General features: G+C 36.6%; 1 protein-coding gene across 3 annotated transcripts in view; it reads left to right on the forward strand.

The window, feature by feature from the left end:
- Positions 1-19,850, forward strand: part of LOC150108792 (kinesin-like protein KIF11-B) — a 706,328-nt gene that overhangs the window by 343,077 nt on the left and 343,401 nt on the right. For all 3 annotated transcript variants that reach the window (XM_090403242.1, XM_090403252.1, XM_090403263.1), the window contains exon 15: positions 15,053-15,225. In XM_090403242.1, the coding sequence (XP_090259368.1) occupies positions 15,053-15,225 (173 nt within the window). The remainder of the gene's footprint in view (positions 1-15,052; positions 15,226-19,850) is intronic.

Here is a 19,850-nt window from a genome sequence, read left to right on the forward strand (position 1 = left end):
TTACATAGTCATTTCTCAGATGATCCTTTCTGGTCACACTGCACATCCACCTAAGCATTCTCATCTCTGCTACTTAAGTCCCCTAACCTTCCTGATATTTCCTTCCAGCTCCAGATCTGTCTCCTGGCTGCCATCTCTCTCCAGTTCCTCCATCCAGCATCCCACTTTCTTCTCAGCCTCTTCATCCTGTTTCACTGTTGAATCTAAGTATCTAAAGTCCCTAACATTCCTGATATTTCCTTCCAGCTCCAGATCTGTCTTCTGGTTGCCATCCACTTAGCAACACATATACTCTGTCTTACTTCTGCTCAGTCTCCTACCTCTCTCTTCCAGTACTTTACTCCATCTTTCCAGTTTATCTGCCTTCTCTTGATTCTTCACACAGTACGATGTCATCTACATACAACATTGTCCAAGGCCCGTCTTCTCTCACCTCCTCTGTCACCACCTCCATCACAATTAAACAGGAAGACTTTCTGTCTGTTCCTGCTTAATTGTGATGTAGCTCAAATGTAGCTCCTGTTGTTTCTCTCAAAACTTTTCCATCATCTGCTGTAACCCAAAGATAGCATCTATCGTCAGTTGACCAGGCATGAAGCCAAATTGTTCCTTTGCAATCTCCACCTCCTTCCTCAGTCTTCCATCAAGAACCCTTTCTAGGATTTTCATTTTGTAGGACATCAACTTTATTCCTTTGTAATTCTTAGTCTTGTGCATCCCCTTTACCCTTGTAGATGGGGACAAGAGTACTTTCCTTCTACTCCTTGGGTATAATTTTCTGTTGGCAAACTTTTATGAACAGGTGCCACGGCAGGTCAATTCTCTCTTCCCCCAGTGCCTTCCATGCCTTCACTGGGATCCTGTCAGGACCCACCGATTTTCCATTCTTCATCCTCTTTGTGGCCTCCTTCACTTCCACTACTGATGTTCTGCACCATGCCCTTTTTAAGGCTCCCTATCTTCTCTGTGAGTCCTTGCATTTTCCTCATTCAAAAGCCCTTCAAAGTATATTCTACATCTGTTTATTATATATCCACATCCCTCCTTATTACTCTTCTTCCAGAGTCTATGATCTGCCTCACATATAAGATGTCCTTTGATGCCTTATTTCTACATTTTGCCAATTGATAAATTTTTCTCTGTCCTTCCTTTGTTTTTAATGGATCATAAAGATCTTGATATGCCATGGCTTTCGTCTGCACACCAAAGCTCTTAGCTTCTCGCTTCCCCCCTCTGTACTCCTCTCTGTCCTCTTCTAGTCTTGACTCGTCCCACTTCTGCTTTGCCTTCCTTTTAGCTGTCTCTGCTTCTTGTACATTTTTATTCCACCACCAACCCTCCTTCTGCTCTCTTATCTTTCCAGATGTTTCACCAAGCACCTCAATTGCATAGCTCAGAATCAGTTTTGAATTATGTCTTCACCAATCTTGTACACTTTCTAGTCCATCCAAAATTTGTACACTAGGAAGGTGTACACATTTATTAGAACCATTAGTAGAAGATGGCAACCAAAAAGATCACAAGTAAAGATGAAAAATGCAAAGTACTGATGAATAAAGATGAAATTGTACAAGATATGATAGTGAGCTATATGAATAAAAATTAGATTTAGTTAGAGATGGGAAACTGATTGAAGAATTAAGATACATATCACCACTGTGTAATGAGTATGACATGGACATTTTAAGAGGAGAGGTAGAAAAAGCAATTGGATGGCTAAAACACGGGGAGAGAGTTCTGGTAATGATAACATCACTGGAGGAATGATTAAATATGGTGGCGAAAGTATGGCTACAGAAATTCACCAACTATGTAATATGTAATATGGTGTGGAAGGAAGGGAAAATGCCAGAAGAGTGGATGAAATCGATATTAGTGACATTATACAAGAAAGGAAATAAGCTAGAATGTAAAAATTATAGAACAATTGCCTTGACAAGTCACCTTGGTAAGGTTGATGATGATGATATTGACAGAAAGATTGAGAACACAATTGGAAGCATACCTTGCAGACGAGCAAGCAGCATTTAGGAAAGATATAATAACTACAATTCAACAGATTTTGACAATGCGGTTAATAGCAGAGAATGCTAAGAGAAAAAACAAAAACATATATACTTGCTTGATTTTCACAAGGCATTTGACAGCATCAACCAGAAAGTGACATTAGCAGTGCTAGAATCCTATGGAATTGACGAAAACTAATAGCCACATTAAAAGATGTTTATAAGAATGCAATGGCAGCAACAGTTAGGCTGATGATTTGTGTTTAGAAGAAGCAGAGGTACTAGACAGGGGGATCCAATATGACCAAGCATTTTCATTACACATTTAGAAAGTGCAGTGGACAAAACGAAGGAAGATGCAAAAGGAATAATAGTACATGGGATGAGAATTAACAATCTGAAATTTACAGATGACATTGTTATTATTGAAGAAGACAGCTACAAAAAAGCATTGAAACTGTTAAATGAGGAAGGGAAGATATTTGAACTTGTTATGAGCTTGGAAAAAACAAAGACAATGGTATTTGGTGAGAAGAACATGAAACAAAAGATACAAGTGGATGGAATTGATATAAAAAATGTAGAGTAATTGACATATTTGGGAAGTAAAATGACATATGATTTGGACTGTAAAAAAGAAATAAAGATCAGGATTGTAAAGGGAAGAACAAATCTGAAGGCCATGGATAACATTTGGAAAAGTAAAGCGATCAACCTGCAAACGAAATTAAGAGTACTAGAAACATGCATCTTTAGCAGTGTACTTTATGGATCTGAAACGTGGGTAATAATAAGGAATCAAGAAAACTTATTTTGGCATTTGAAATAGCTTGTTACAGGAAGATTCTAAGAATAGGATGGGTACAGAAAATCACAAATGAACTCTATCAGAAGTTACATCCAAAGAAGAATTTAATGCAGAAGATTATACAATGGAAGATGCAATTGATGTTGGAAGTTTTTTGCACTTGGGTAGACTATAATAAATTTAGTTTAATCCTTTATCCAAGTGTAAGCAAACAAAGTTTGTGCCTGAAATATCTTCAGGACTGAGGCAACTCGTGGTAAAGTTGGACCAAGCGCTCATCACTACTTGTCTTAGTATCTCCCATAATGCAAAGCACATCTCCCTGCAGAGATGTATAATGCTATGCATTAAAGGAAGGGCCACTACCCAGACCAGTTTCAACCTTTATTGAGGTCTCATCAGTGGGTGCCAGACCCAGTGGCTGTGATACTGAGGTGGAAGCAATGGAGAAGTCAAATTTACCAATACTTCAGGTGCAAACTTTGTTTCCTTACGCTTGGATAAAGGATTAAACTAAATTTATTATAGTCTAACCAAGTGGAAAAAACTTCCAACATCTTTCTCTAAATCCAGAGTAATTTAATAATAAGGTGAGATGCCTTTTGGCAACTCGTATAGGTAAATATGACTTCTCCATTGCTTCCACCTTTGTATCACCACCACCTCTGGGTCTGGCTCCCACTGACGAGACCTCAATAAACGTCGAAACCTTCTGGGTAATGACCCTTCCCGTAATGCATAGCATCTCCCATAATGCTTTGCATTATGGGAGATGCTAAGAAAAGTAGTGATGAATACTTGGTCCACCTTTACCATGACTTGCCTCAGTCCTGAAGATACTTCAGGTGCAAACTTTGTTTGCTGATACTGGGGATAAAGGATTAAACTAAATTTATTATAAAAGCTGCAATTATTTGGACACATCTGCAGAATGAGCAAGGATTTAAAGATAAAGTTCTTTCTTCCACTTTACTACGAGCTATTCACTGCATGTTCACTTAGCTTTTGACCAAAAGCTAAGTGAACATGCAGTGTTCTTGGATAACCTGGTCCTGATTGTATCCCTTCTATTGCAAATAAACCTGTCCTTTTCAACCTACTCAACTATAATGTATATGGCAGCATGGAAACGAAACTTATATTCATCTTTTCTTTTAGGCTTGCACGGTGATCCGAGTACATTTTTGAAAATTATGGAGACAACTACCGTGTTTGAGTAAAACTTTGGTTTAATATAACTAAATTCTACATTCGATGTTTCAACCTTTATATCAAGGTCATCTTCTGGAGCATATGCACTATATACAGATAACAAGCTACATTACAATCTATCTGGTTTGTTAAAGTTACTAACCGTTTCAACAATTGTTGGCCTGACCTCTAGTGGGAAAAAAAAAAATCAGAATATACATCAAAGCTAGAGTCCTATTATTAATATTATCTGTTGGTTGTAGAATTACATTGGGAACAACAACAATGTGTGTGTGTGTGTGTGTGTGTGTGTGTGTGTGTGTGTGTGTGTGTGTGTGTGTGTGTGTGTGTGTGTGTGTGTGTGTGTGTGTGTGTGTGTGTGTTTCCCAATATGATTATACATGTACATTCCAACCAGTTGGTATGGAATGGTTTCTAATACAAGCTAGAAGTTAGTTAGAGTCCGGACTTATGCTGGATCTTATGTATTAGGTAGGCTGAATGTGTGCCATCCAGTTCTAATGTTCATGCCACGATTGTTGTTGATATTTGGGTGGTTTATCAGAATTTCACAGGCTTCCTTAAATTTCCTTTCATACCAAGTTTTTGTATGGTGTAAAGAGTGGGTGCTTTTCCAGTTGATTTGATGTAAGATGTTGAGCACGTGATCTGAGAGGCCTGCTTCACCAAAATTGATATATTTAATGTGTCTTATGTGTTCTTTCTTACGTACAGGGATTGTACGTCCTGTTTCACCAATGTATGGTAAGTTACAGGTGCAGCAGATGCAATAGACTCCAGGATGTGCCAAGGGGAGCAGAGGATCCTTAGAGGAGTTGAATATGGTTTTAAGTTTAGTAGGTGGCTTAAAGGTGGCATTGAGATTATAATGGTATAGGATTCTGTTGATTTTTTCTGATAACCCTTTAACGTATGGGATGGCTATGGTTTTACTGTAATCTAGATTCTTTTTTGTTGATGTTTTATAGAGTATTTTATTGATAGTATTTTTGTTATAGCCATTATTTATGAATGTGTCGCTGATCATTTTTAGTTCTTGCTTCAGGGCTTGCTGGTTAGAGCAAATTGTTATGGCCCTGTTTTTAAGGATGTTAATGACTCCATATTTTTGTGATGGGTGGTCGTATGAATTAGCATGTATGTATTGACCTGTGTGTGTTGCTTTTCGGCAGACCGTGAAGGATAGACTGCCTGAGGGGAGACGTGTGACTACTGTGTAGGAACGGGGGCGAGTTCTGATTTTCCATTTCGATGGTAAATTGTATGCATTCATGTTGTTTGTTCAGGTGGCTAAGGGATGTGTTTAGCGTTTGTAGCCCATGCGGCCAGATAGCAAACACATCATCAACGTATCTAAGCCATATTGTAGGTTTTAGAGTGGTGGAATCAAGAGCCCTTTGCTCAAAAGTTTCCATGTAAAAGTTAGCAATTAGGGGGATAGTGGTGAGCCCATGGCTGTACCTTCTTTTTGTCGGTAAAATTTATTTTACCACACAAAGTAACCGGACTGTAGTACGTGGGCAAAGAGGGTCATAATATCGGGTAGAAATTTGTTCTGTAGTAAGAGAAATGTGTCATTGATGGGGATATTTGTGAAATAGTAGTCCAAATGATAAAAATAATAAATATTAATTTGGTCTTAGGATAACTGTCTCCCAAATCTTTGGTAGATTTATACAGCCATACTTGTCAAGGTTTGGAGTATGTTTCAAGGCTTCTGTTGATTCCAGAAACAACCTCTCTGACTTGTAGAAGCTTCTGTGCATTACTTTTGTTTCTTTCCAATTGATCCTGTGTGCAGGGGTATCCAAAGCATGGTCTGCCAGACCCGACTTACCACAGCGAAAGTGTCGGATATATTTTTTGTGTTCACTGAGGCGGATGTCCACATTCTTCCTGTCTGTCTGTAGTAGGCTTGATGGCAAGAACAGGGCACTTCATAGACACCTGGATGTGATAAAGGAGTGCATTTGTCCTAGGTGAATGGATGAGAGTTGCTAATTTTATATAAGGTTTAAATACTATGCGTAATTGGTGTTTGTTAAGCACCCTAGATATCTTTTCAGATGTGCCTTTAATATGGGATGGTGATGGTTTTGTTGTAGTCTTCTGTGATAGATAGAGGGAATTTATGGGTAGCATTTAGTATGTTATCTATTTTATGGGGATTATAACCATTGTTTAAGAAGGTTTGATGTAGGTGAGAAAGTTCAGCAGTGAGAGCAATGTCACTGGAACAGATTGCTCTAGCTCTATGGGTTAGTGTTTTTAAGATACCATATTGTTGAGAAGGGTGATGGTGTGATTGTTTGTGTAAGTATCTCCCTGTATGTGTGTGTGTTTTCTGTAAACAGAAAATGATAAGGAACTTTCTGGAAGACGTGTGATCAGTGTGTCCAAGAAAGGCAGGCAGTCATTGGCTTCTAGTTCCATTGTAAAGTGGATTTTAGGATGCTGGCTATTTAGATGCACTAAAAATGTATTCAATGTGTCTGGGCCATGTGGCCAAATGGCAAACACATCGTACACACGCCTAAAACCAAAATAATGACTTCCGTTGAACTTGGGATTCACGACTTGCCTCCAGCCATAGTCAATAATATTAGGTTAGACGTGGCCAATATCCTTATCCATTCTAAGCCTCCCAAAAATAATATCCCGCATAAAGAAATAATAGCTCTAAAAGAACTACGCAATAATACCCACATTACAATAACCAAATCAGACAAAGGAAACGCCACTGTAGTTATGGATACAACAGAATATGAAAGCAAAATGCATTCACTGCTCCAAGACTGGTCTACATATCAAATCATAGATCGAGATCCCACCAACTCACAAAAGAATAAGGTGTGCAAGTTACTGAACAAAATCACTTCCTGGCCTAAAGAAATTGTCAAAAAACTTAAACCCATACACGTTAAAGCACCCAGAATATATGGTGCTCCTAAAATACACAAACAAGGTACACCTTTGCATCCTATTGTAGATAGTATAAACAGTCCCTACATATAAACTAGCCAAACATTTAGCAAATTACTAACCACTTACACAAACAATTCTCCCTCCTTTGTTAAAAATTCTACCCACCTAAAAAGTATTTTAGAAAACCACACCTTAAATAGTTCAGACCTAATGATGAGTTTTGATATCACCTCATTATTCACTAATGTATCACTGATTGAAACACTCAACTTACTAAATTCACAATTTCCCCCAGATATATTCCAGCTATTTAAATTCACAGTACAGGCAGGTTATTTTACATGGAAAGGGAAAATATACAAACAGTTAGATGGGACAGCTATGGGTTCACCTCTTTCTCCCCCCCCTTAGCCAACTTCTACATAGAACATCTGGAAAAATTAGCTATCAACACAGCCACTCTCAAACCTAGTCTCTGGCTACGCTATGTTGACGATGTGTTTGCCATTTGGCCACATGGCCCAGACACATTGAATACATTTTTAGTGCATCTAAATAGCCAGCATCCTAAAATCCACTTTACAATGGAACTAGAAGCCAATGACTGCCTGCCTTTCTTGGACACACTGATCACACGTCTTCCAGAAGGTTCCTTATCATTTTCTGTTTACAGAAAACACACACACATACAGGGAGATACTTACACAAACAATCACACCATCACCCTTCTCAACAATATGGTATCTTAAAAACACTAACCCATAGAGCTAGAGCAATCTGTTCCAGTGACATTGCTCTCACTGCTGAACTTTCTCACCTACGTCAAACCTTTTTAAACAATGGTTCTTAACCATCTGTGTTCTTTTTATACCGTGAAACCTATTACAACATGTTCAGGACATTACTAGTTTCTAATCGTAGTTTATCGGCTATATTGTTGGGTAGAGACCTGATGCCTCTTTCTATGTAGTAAATGAAATCCAATTTGTTTACCATTTTAGGTGCTATTGCGAGTTAAGATCTTTATCCAGCGCAATTTCGGCGCTGTTTAAGGTGTGGCTTGATAGGTTGATTACATGGTTCTTGCATGCCTGTGGTTGGTCGCTCCTTGTCTCCCTAGTTTGCTGTTCATTGTTGGAGGTGTTTACCAGGGCAGAGATCTCCTGATTAGTTGGATTGGTTGGATAGGCAGCCATATTTTGCTGTTGTTTCAAACTGTGAAATTTTGCCTTGCATTTTTCTTTATTATTTTCCAGGGCATATTTGGCCGAATTGTCAGTAATTCTTTCCAGTATTTGTAAAATATCTGGATTCATATAGCTCGATAGTTCAGATTGCAATTTTGAAACTAGATTTTGAGTTATTGCTAGGTTTTGGCAGGCTGTTTGTATCTGTTCTCTAAGCATTGCTTTCTTTGTGCAGTCATATATACGGAGTGCTTTAGCAGACATAATTTCTTTTTCAGCTTTATGCAGATAGGAATAAGGTTATTATCTCTGCATCTCTTTAAAAAGGCCAGTCGATTGATCAGGAGGGAAGTACATATCTTTAACTTACCGTACCGATTGCACAGCTTGTGGGTATCATTTCCATGGATGATCTGAATCCTTTCTTTTAGACTGCACGGTGATCCAAGTACATTTTTGAAAATTATGGAGACAACTACCGTGTTTGAGTAAAACTTTAGTTTAATATAACTAAATTCGACATTCGACGTTTCGACCTTTATACCAAGGTCATCTTCTGGAGCATATGCACTATATACGGAGAATAATCTACACTACAATCTATCTGGGTTGTTAAAGTTACTGACCAACTGGTACAACAATTGTTGGCCTGACCTCTAGTGGGAAAAAAAAATAGAATATACATCAACGCTAGTGTCCTATTATTAATATTATCTGTTGAGCCCGACATTACGGCCCTCTTTGCCCACGTACTACAGTCCGGTTATTTCGTATGGTAAAATAAATTTTACTTACAAAAAGAAGGTATAGCCATGGGTTCACCACTATCCCCCCCCCCCCCCCAATCGCTAACTTTTACATGGAAACTTTTGAGCAAAGGGCTCTTGATTCCATCACTCTAAAACCTACAATATGGCTTAGATATGTTGAAGTTGTGTTCACTATCTGATTAGACAAGAAACACTAAAGTTAGTACAGGAGAAAAGAATGTTGAGGATAAGGGCTACATCAGAACAGAAAGAAGAGCAATATAGAAGAAAATGTAATGAGGTGAAAAAAGCAGTCAGAATGGATAACATGAAATGGCCAGAAGCCCAGTGCAATAATATAGAACAGTATTATGGAGAAGCATAAAACTAGAGAGGTGTACAGAATGATTAGAAACATTAATAGAAGATGGCAACCAAAATAGAGAAGAGTTAAAGATGAAAAAGGCAAAGTATTGATGAATAAAGATAAAATTGTACAGCGATGGACAAGATGCTGTAGTGAGTTGTATGAAGACAAACTAGATTAAGATAGCATTGGGAAACTGACTGAAGAATTGAAGCAGATATTACTACCAGGTAATGGATGTGATATGGACATTTCAAGAGGGGAGGTAGAAAAAACAATAGCATGGCTAAAACACAAGAGTCCTGGTAATGATAACATCACTGGAGAAATGATTAAATATGGTGGCGAAAGTATGGTTACAGAAATGCATCAACTATGTAATATGGTATGGAAAGAAGGGAAAATGCCAGAGATGTGAATGAAATTGATATTAGTGACATTATATGAAAAATGAAATAAGCTAGAATGTAAAAATTACAGAACAATTGCCTTAACAAGTCATCTTGGTAAAGTAATGATGATGATGATGATTTTGAGAGAAAGATTGAGAACACAATTGGAATCATACCTTGCAGATGGGCAAGTAGGATTTAGGAACGATAGAACTACAATTCAAGATTTTGACAATGCGGTTAATAGCAGAGAAAGCTAAGAGAAAAAACAAAAACATATATACTTGCTTTGTTGATTTTCAGAAGGCATTTGACAGAATCAACCAGAAAGTGACATGAGCAGTGCTAGAATCCTATGGAATTGATAGAAAACTAATAGCTATCTTAGATGTTTATCAGAATGCAGTTGCAGCAGTTAGAATAGGTGATGATTTGGGGAAATGGTTTAGAACAAGTAGAGGTACTAGATGGGGGGGGGGGGGGAAACCCAATATCATCAAGCATTTTCATCGCACATTAAGAAAGAGCAATGGATTAAATGAAGGAAGATGCAAAAGGAATAACAGTGCAAGGGATGAGAATTAACAATCTTAGATTTGCAGATGACATTATTATTATTGAAGAAGATGAAAGAGAACTACAAAAAAACACTGAAACTGTTAAATGAGGAAGGGAAGAGATTTGAACTTGTTATGAACTTGGAAAAAATGAAGACAATGGTATTTGGCGAGAAGAACATGAAACAAAAGATACAAGTGGATGGAATTGATATAAAAAAATGTAAAACAATTTATATATTTGGGAAATAAAATGACGTATGATTTGGACTGTAAAAATGTTGAAAGTTTATTTTTCACTAGGTCTTTCTCTAAATTCTTTCTCTAAATCCAGGTCTTTCTCTAAATCAACGTCTTTCTCTAAATCCAGGGTAATTTAATAAAAAAAGGTGGCAAACCTTTTGGCAACTCCTATAGGTAAAGATGACCTTGCTACTGCTTCTGCCTGGTATCTCCAACTCTGGGCCTGGCTCCCACTGAAGAGACCTCAATAAAGGTTGAAACTAGTCTGGGTAGTGGCCAATCCCTTAATGCATAACAGTATACATATCCACAAGGAGATGTGTTTTGCATTATGGGAGATACTGGGATAGGAGTGTTGGTAGCTTGCTCCACCTTTGCTACGAGTTGCCTTGGTGTTGTACTACTTACCCAGGTAAGATAGTACAACACTATATTCAGTCCTGAAGATATGTTCAGGCGCAAACTTTGTTTGCTCTCACTGGGATAAAGGATTAAACTAAATTTATTATGGGCTGTAAAAGAGAAATAAAGATCAGAATTGCAAAGGGAAGAACAAATCTGAAGGCCATGGATAAATCTGTAAAAGTAAAGTGATCAGCCTGTAAACAAAACTAAGAGTACTGGAAACATGCAAATTTAACGGTGTACTGTATGGATCTGAAACATGGGTAATAAATAAGGAATCAAGAAAAAGAATTTTGACATTTGAAAGAACTTGTTACAGGAAGATTCTAAGAATAGGATTTGTACAAAAAAATCACAAATGAAGAGCTCTATTGGAAGATACAACCAAAAGTGAATCTAATGCAGAAGATCATAAAACAGAAGCTGCAGAATGAGTGAGGACCGGCAGATAAAAACATTTGTGTTTGGTATTATGGGTGGTGTAAACAGAAGAGGTGGATGATATAGAGAATGATGTACAACATAAAGGACTGGCGTGGAATGAGTGTACAGAAACTGCGACACTGTGCACTGGACAAAGAAAGGTGGAAGAAGATAGTGAAGAAGGCATCTGACACCAACAGGCAGCGAACCCATAGTTTGTGATGATGATGAAAGCAATAAGACATGGAATGCTAATACTTCCTGTTACTATATGTAGCCTGAATAACTGATAATATATACATACCCATTACCTGGCAGTAACATCTGCTTCAATTCTTCAGTCAGTTTCCCAATGCTATCTTAATCTAGTTTGTCTTCATACAACTCACTATAGCATCTTGTCCATTGCTGTACAGTTTTATCTATATTCATCAATACTTTGCCTTTTTCATCTTTAACTCTGCTCTGTTTTGGTTGCCATCTTCTATTAATGTTTCTAATCATTTTGTACACCTCTCTAGTTTTATGTTCTCCATAATACTGTTCTATATTATTGCACTGGGCTTCTGGCCATTTCATGTTATTCATTCTGACTGCTTTTTTCACCTCATTACACTTTCTTCTATATTGCTCTTCTTTCTGTTCTGATGTAGCCCTTATCCTCAACATTCTTTTCTCCTGACTAACTTTAGTGTTTCTTGTCTAATCCATTTCTTCTTGATCTTCTCTTCTTCTGATACTGTTTCTTCAACTACATCTATCGCCTTCACTACTCCTTTCATTCTTAGATTCAAATTTTTTTTCTTTGTCCACACTTTTAAGTTTCTCCTCTAACACTGTTCTGTACCTTCTTCCTATTTCTGCTTCAATTATTCTTGCTGTATCTCTTCGTTTCTGATGATGGAGTTTATATTTTCTTTTTAATTTCAACTTTATGTTTGCATTCACTAAACAATGATTCAAGTCTATATCTGCTCCTCGAAAAGGAGTTGTACAATGTTATCCATATTCTTTTATTCATAATCATATCAATCATGTTCTTCGTTTTCCCATCATTTAATTGCCATGTTCATTTCCTTCACTCCTTTTGCTTGAATCTTGTGTTACAGGTCATCTCATGGTCCACAGCAAATTCTAGCATTTTTTTCACCTCATTCATTTCTTTCTCCGAAATGATATTTTCCTGTGCCTCTTTCCCAACCATCATTATCTATTACAGCTTTTTTGTATCCATTTATCTCTCCTGATGATGCCCATCGCATCTCCGCCAGTCTTGGTATATCATACCGATATCTCTTCATTTCCTCGCGAAGTAATTCTAGTTTTCCTGACATCCAAAGTGTCTGTACATTCCATGTTCCTACTGATAATATTTCTGTTTCTTTTCGGTATCCCACTTTTCTATCCCACCTCGATCAGTCGATTGGTATTGCGGACTTTGTTGATCTGGGCGACGTCCAAGCCAGCTTGTTGTAGCTGTTGATCATATTGGCATCAGATAATAATCATGTTTTTTCTTTACGGTCAGAGCATCGACACTTATCTGACCGACACTCCTCTTTTATCCAGGCTTGCAACTAGCATGAGAACCCTAAGGATTCCATATCGGCGTTATGCTTTGTTTCCTGGCAAATCAGAATTAACTTACAGCAGATTATTCAGTGGTGAATTATGGAAATTTTAACAAAGGGCTCGCATTGTCGAGTTAAAAAAAAAAAAAAAAAAAAAAAGCTGTATTTCACACAAGAACTTCTATTAATACAGCTTGTGTACAAATTCCAATCAAAAATTATGAGAGGACAATCAGTCTCCAAAGGCTATCATTTTTAAACAAATATTTCATGATCTAAACATGAAATATTTTCACACAATCAACTATGTTAATTTATCTTACATAAGAAAAAAATTTTTTTGCTCTCAAAATATAATAAGAATGAAATATTTTATAATCTTTTATAAAACATTTGATTGACTACTGGTTTTATCATACGATTGGCTACCAGAAGGTAGATAACCACAGAAGGGTAAAGATTGTGCATGCGCTTATTTTATTTTCAGACTTCGGCGCATTTGTTATAGAGGAAAAAACAATAATTCATGTAATCTATACACTGCCGAATAGACTAATTTTTATTAGGTTACTGTATGAGTTTCTCGCTTAATATATTTCAAAAAAAAAAAAATTTTTTTTTTTGAAAAAATAAAAAAGTAAACAAGAAGAACAAGGGGCTCGCAAATTTGAGAAAAAATTAACAAAGTGCTTGCGCAAGTCCCCTATAGCTTACCACTGGCTACGGTCATTAGATCCCGGAACATTAATGGTCGACTTCGAGAAAGCAACTATCATTGCCTTTTTTAACATATTTACATCAACAACTATAACATGTTGTTTATTTCATATGCCACAAAATCTTTATTGCAAAATCTTTGCCATTGGTTTGTAGTTACACTATCAACAGATTCTGAATTCAACATGATTAAAATGCTTCACAGTATTAGCATTTCTTCCAATGAGCAAAGTTACTGATGAATTTGATAAATTGACTATCCGCAGCATCTCTTTTAATTTGTACAATTTTTAAATGATTTCATTATGTTATGTATCACTGACATTCACCTTAATAAAGATTTGCCTTTTTAATTATTTTATAATACTCTATATCACCCTTTGATTCTTTACAAAAATGAATGCAAAATGTTTTACGGCAAAAATGTCCTACGCTGTAAATGTTTGCAACGAATTTTCCTAGAATCGTTTAGAGAACACGTTGCAAAGTGGTAGTGAAGGTAACCCAGAGGACTGTTACAATACTAGGAAGGTTTTTTTATGGTGCAAAGTCATCAAGGATCATACTGTGCCTGGACACAGGTCAAGCAGTACATGTGGTAACTGGTTAGTAGAACAACCACAAACATGGGTTTATTAGTAGAACAACTATAAACATGGGTTTGAATCCTGCCAAGGGCAGGATTCAAACCCACAGCCTTTTGGCTGGGGAGTGGATACTCTAACCATTTGGTCAACCAGGCCAGCACTGAGAAGGGTGCTCACCGGTAGGGTTAGAAGAGTTGTGGCTCCATTGTATAAAACCCTGATCAGACCACATCTGGATTATTGTGCTTAGATTTTTTACTGGAATTTGAAGGGAATAAATTAACCTTGAAGAGGGTGAAAAGGAAGCAGCAAAAAAGGATATCAGGACTGTACAGCTATGAGGATAGACTGAGGGCATGCTGACTGTAGACTTTGGTTGATAGGAGAGATATGATAGAGACATTTAAAAACTGTTGAGGGGTAGTTATAGGATTGACACTAAGTATGTTGTATGACTTTTGTATGCTAGAGTAGGAAGAATGAGTAAAGACAGCGGACAATTCATGGAATGAATGGAAGTGGTGAGGAGTGGCCTTTTTTCATGGAGTGTAGTTGGACTCGAATACATTGCCTGATACGGTGGTTAGAGCATGAACACTAAAAGAATTTAAGGAACGATATGATAGACTTTGTGTTGTTTAAGATGTATCTCCCACTGTGAGTATAATGACCCTATGGAGGTCCTGAATGATAACTTTAATATAGAAAAAAAAAATTATAAACTCAATAACTAGGTGGAATTGAACAGTCTTTCAAAGTATGGTAAGGTAAAAATGTTGATACATATTGAAATATCGAAACGTTGGCCATCATATGAAATATAAAATTACATAATTGAAGGTATCATGTAATAATAATAAACATCAAAGAGGTATGAGAAATAATAAGTGATTTATCTTGCAGGTTCTAGATGTGGAATCTTCCGTAATCAGAATAAGCAGCTATTGGACATATTGTCAAATGTTTTGAACACATATTCCAATAAGTGTGATGCTTTGAATTCCCATATGATTGAACAAGGAAAGAATAAACAGAAATTGATTACTAATATTATGGAAGAAGTGGATCAAAATAAGGTTTGTATGTTGTCATCTCATAAAAATATAAGTTTTACTAGTAACTTGGTAGAATCTATAGTATTTGGGTGTATTTGAGTAATTTTATTGAGGTTTTCTTTTTGTTATGTTCAATTTACCATTTTGTCTTTGTACCTCTTCATTCAGATGAATCTTAACAACTCTTTTGCAACAACATTGATTGCAAAAAAGGTTGTTGCCGCAAGGTTAGTCTTTGTATGTAAATTTTTTTTTCTTTGTATTCTTCATTTAAAAAAAAAAAAAAAAACTCTTCACCTAAGACTCATGACCAAGGCTTCAGAAATCCACTTGCCCACTCATCACAGACTAGTAAACAGAGGCAAGTGAATTTTCAGCCCGAATGTTCTAAATACATTCAAAATATATTATTTTTTTGCATAATTTACTCTCAAAAAATCTCATTCACTGTCAAGTTATATGATCACAGTGGCTGCCAATGAAAATATCTGCTACTGATTCTGAAAAAGGTCCTTCAAATTTATATTTGTTATAGTGAGGAATAATAGTTTCATTTGATACTATGCAAAGTATCCAAAGCATGGTCAGCTATACCCGACTGATGATACTTATGGCCAAGCTTTGTCACCTAGAAGAAATCTCTAATGGTCATTTCTCTCTCTCCTTGTAAATTACACAAAGATAGTAGCTTAGTAATCACTAGAGCTGATAAGGGTAACTCTACTGTGGTCATGAGTACTGGTGAATATAATCAGTAAATGAACATGTTGCTCAGAGATCGCACTAGTTATAAACCACTGGACTATGATCCCACCAATTCTCAAAAAAAAAAAAAAAGTCACTTCTTGGCATCCTGAAATAGTTTAAAAAAAAAAAAACTAAACCATTTAGCCCCCCCCCCCCCAGATATAGTAGCTGCTACTCTGATTTCCCCTCTTTTAAGTTAGCCAAACAGTTTGCTAAATCCTTAATCCCACTTACATTCAAGTTCCACTCATTTCAAATCTTTAATCCAAAATTTAGTTTCAGATAATAATGATATCATTGTGAGCATTGATGTCACCTTTCTTTTTACCAGTATCTCTCTTTCTGACACTTTAAATTTACTAAACAATGTTTTCTCCCTTGATATTATTGTTGTTTTAATTTTAACTTTCGTTCTGGCTACTTGGAAAGATGCCATTTATTAACAGGTTGACAGCACAGCCATGGGCTCTTCATACTACTATTTTCAAACCTATCTGGCTAAGGTACATTGATGTATTCTCAGTAGACAGCACCCCAGAATCCAGTTGACTATGAAAAAGAAAATAATTATAGCCTGTCTTTTGTAGATACTTTAATCATACATCTTCCTAATGGCACCCTTTTTTTGTTTACAGGAAACCAACATATGTAGATACATATACAAACTTTCCCATCCCCCCCCCCCCCCACTCAGAAATATATTATCATCAAAACCCTTGTTAACTTACTGTCAACCTCTAACTTACTGCTGAGCTTCCCTTTATTTGTCAGACCTTGTTCAATGGTTAAAATGCCGAAAAAAATCAACAAATTAATTGCTCATCCCATCTCCTTACCTCCCTCTCAACATGCTGGCATAATGCCATCATTGTTCTTTATATACTGGGACTTCATGTGAAGTATTGGATGAGCTTAACACAGCAATTAGGGTAGGTGCCAGATTGATCAGTAGTCAGAGGTATGCCAATGATACAGTACTCTTTGTAATGATGAAGAACTAGGACGAATCCTTAACAAAAGTTAACGAGATCAGTAAGAACAGAGATATTCAACTCAATTCTAGCAAGACAAAGATTGGTTCTCTAAGAAAATATAGACAGTGAAGCCCCTGAGAATCATGTACCTTAACGGAGAAAGAATTGAGGAAGTCAGCAAGTTTGAATACCTGTTCAAACTTAATTTAATTATGACTTAATTGTCTAATGGCTTTTCAGAATATCAGCAATAATTTGAACATTTCTCCTCAGAACAAACATATAATAGCTGTCATTTCTCCTATTAAGACCATAACATTGGTGTGGAACATCACCAAGGAAAGGAGTGAGTCACCCATACGGCATCCAATGATGTCTAATGATTAGGCAGGTGGATGGATATGATTGAGAGAGATAAAATAGAGATGGTTGAAAATTATGATTTACAGAATCCAGGTCAGTGTGAAGAACAATGTCAAGAAAGAATAACTATAGTGAAAAAAGTTATGTTAAACTTAACAAAAATTATAAAACATAGAGATGTTAGTAAGGTTATGAAAGTTAGATTAGTTAAAGCAATGGTATTTCCAGTAGTAATGTATGCATGTGAAAGCTGGATCATCAAGAAGAAAGACAGAAATTGAATTCATGCATTTAAATTATGGGAATAGAGGAGACTATTAAGAATCACATGGACCACAAGAATGACTAATAAGAAGGTTTTATAGAATATAAAGAGAAAATATTCCTTGCAAGCAGCAGTTGAAGTATATTGAAGTTAATGTACTTTGGGCATATTATATGAGCAGATGAATTATCGGGAAAGGCAGTTATGTTGGGGAAGATTGAAGAATGAGAAGGAGAGGAAGGCTGCAATTGAGTTGAATGGAAAACAAAATAAGTTACCAACATGAATTTATAACTGAAAGAAAAGATGAGAGACCAAGTGAGATGGAGAGCTTTTGTTTACAAGATAACCAACAGTCGAAAGCGATTGAATGACATAACAATTAAAGTGTAATTACAGTTAGATTTGAAATGAAAATGACCCTATAGTGAAAAACATCCTTCCTGCATAGTCACAATCCAAGCAAAGTATTAATCACTTCATTTGGGCAGTAAGTGTTGTTATATACAATTCAGTTGTTTCTGGCTATAAATGATCTCTTATCTTGACTTCTGACTCTAGACAGGGATATCTGGAAGAAACATATTTCTGCCTTATACTATAAGGCACAAAGGAGCCTTGTTTTTTTTCTGCTATTAACCAGCATGATCAACTACTCCAGATTTTTCTTAGTCTCTGCTGTCAATCTTATTTCATGTTGAGTCTTAACTAAATGAGCCATTTTCATAATATATTCACTATAAATATTAAAAAGATAGAGCAACTCTTGCCACATCCTTTTCCACTTGAATTCTATCCAATCGGAAAAAATAGCCAAGATTTTAAACAAGTACAACCTACACACAGCATTTAAGCCCCACCGCAAACTTGCTACCCTTATCCGTTCTACAAAAGATCAGCTCCCTCCTCTCTCAGTGCCTGGAGTTTATAAAGTACCCTGTTCCTGTAAGCTGGCGTACTTTGGACAGACAGGCAGATCAGCAACCATCTGCTGGCGGAACACAGGTCATACATCTGCAACCACAACTATGGTCAGTCAGGCCTTGCTGACCATGTCTTGGATACAACCCATAGGATCTCATGGAAAAAAACCACCATGCTTCACCACAGCAAATTCCAAAAAGAGAGACTATCTATTCTTAGAATCAGCAGCAGCTCTCAGAAATCAACCAAATCTTATAAATACGGTTGCATTAAGCTTCCTAAAATTTGGGAAACACTTATCACCAGAGGTCCCACCCTACATTCCAGGCCACCTACAACCGCCCTTAGAGGGTGCTCCACCTAGTTAGGACTTAGTGTCACCCACATGGTTGGGCTTAGTATTGCTTGTTATTTTTGTTTATGTTACATTAGTTTTTTTGTAATCCCTGGAGATGTCTCAGTGACTGAGACTAAATATAGGAAGTATTAAATTCTGTTTTAATCCTATCTGAGTGTTGTAAAAAATCCATTAAGTCTCCAACATGATGTCCTCACAGCACTTAATCCTCTCCACACGGACAAATACCTACCATGTTTTGCTAAAATTTCAGTTTAACATAAACCAAAATAATTGTTCGACATTTCAATCTTCATAAGAAGACCATCGTTGAAAGTTTATTTTTCACTTGGTTAGACTATAATAAATTTAGTTTAATCTTTTATCCGATTGTGAGCAAACAAAGTTTGCACCTGAAAATATCTTCAGGACTGAATATGGTGTTGTACTACCTTACTGAGGTAAAGTAGTACAACACCATATACAACACCGGGCAACTCGTAGCAAAGGTGGACCAAGCTAACATCACTCCTATCCCAGTATCTCCCATAATGCAAAACACATCTCCTTGCGGATATGTATAATGTTATGCATTATGGGATTGGCCACTACCCAGACTAATTTTGACCTTTATTGAGGTCTCTTCAGTGGGAGCCAGGCCCAGAGGTGGAGATACCGGGCAGAAGCAATAACGAGGCCATCTTTACCTATAGCAGTTGCCAAAAATTGTGCCACCTTTTTCAACACTTTCTTTAAATCCAGAGTAATTTAATAAAAAAAAAAGGTGGCACACCTTTTTTTATTAAATTAAATCATCTGAACAAGGTTTTTTAAAAAAATAACTGAAATGGATTCTATTGTAAACGCTAGTTATGTGGTTGCAATCCTGATAGCAAAAAAATCAAAACCGTATGCCGATGGTGAGTTTATTAAGCAATGTATGGAAAAATATAATTTTTTCGATACATGCGTGGCAGATATAATTTGCCCTGATAAAAAAGGGGATTTTTCTAAAATCAGTTTGTCTCACCAGACT

Source organism: Typopeltis vanoorti, chromosome 2 (genome assembly GCF_054136105.1).
Source record: "Typopeltis vanoorti isolate ZY-2024b chromosome 2, IOZ_Tvanoo_1.0, whole genome shotgun sequence".
Lineage (NCBI taxonomy): Eukaryota > Metazoa > Arthropoda > Arachnida > Uropygi > Thelyphonidae > Typopeltis > Typopeltis vanoorti.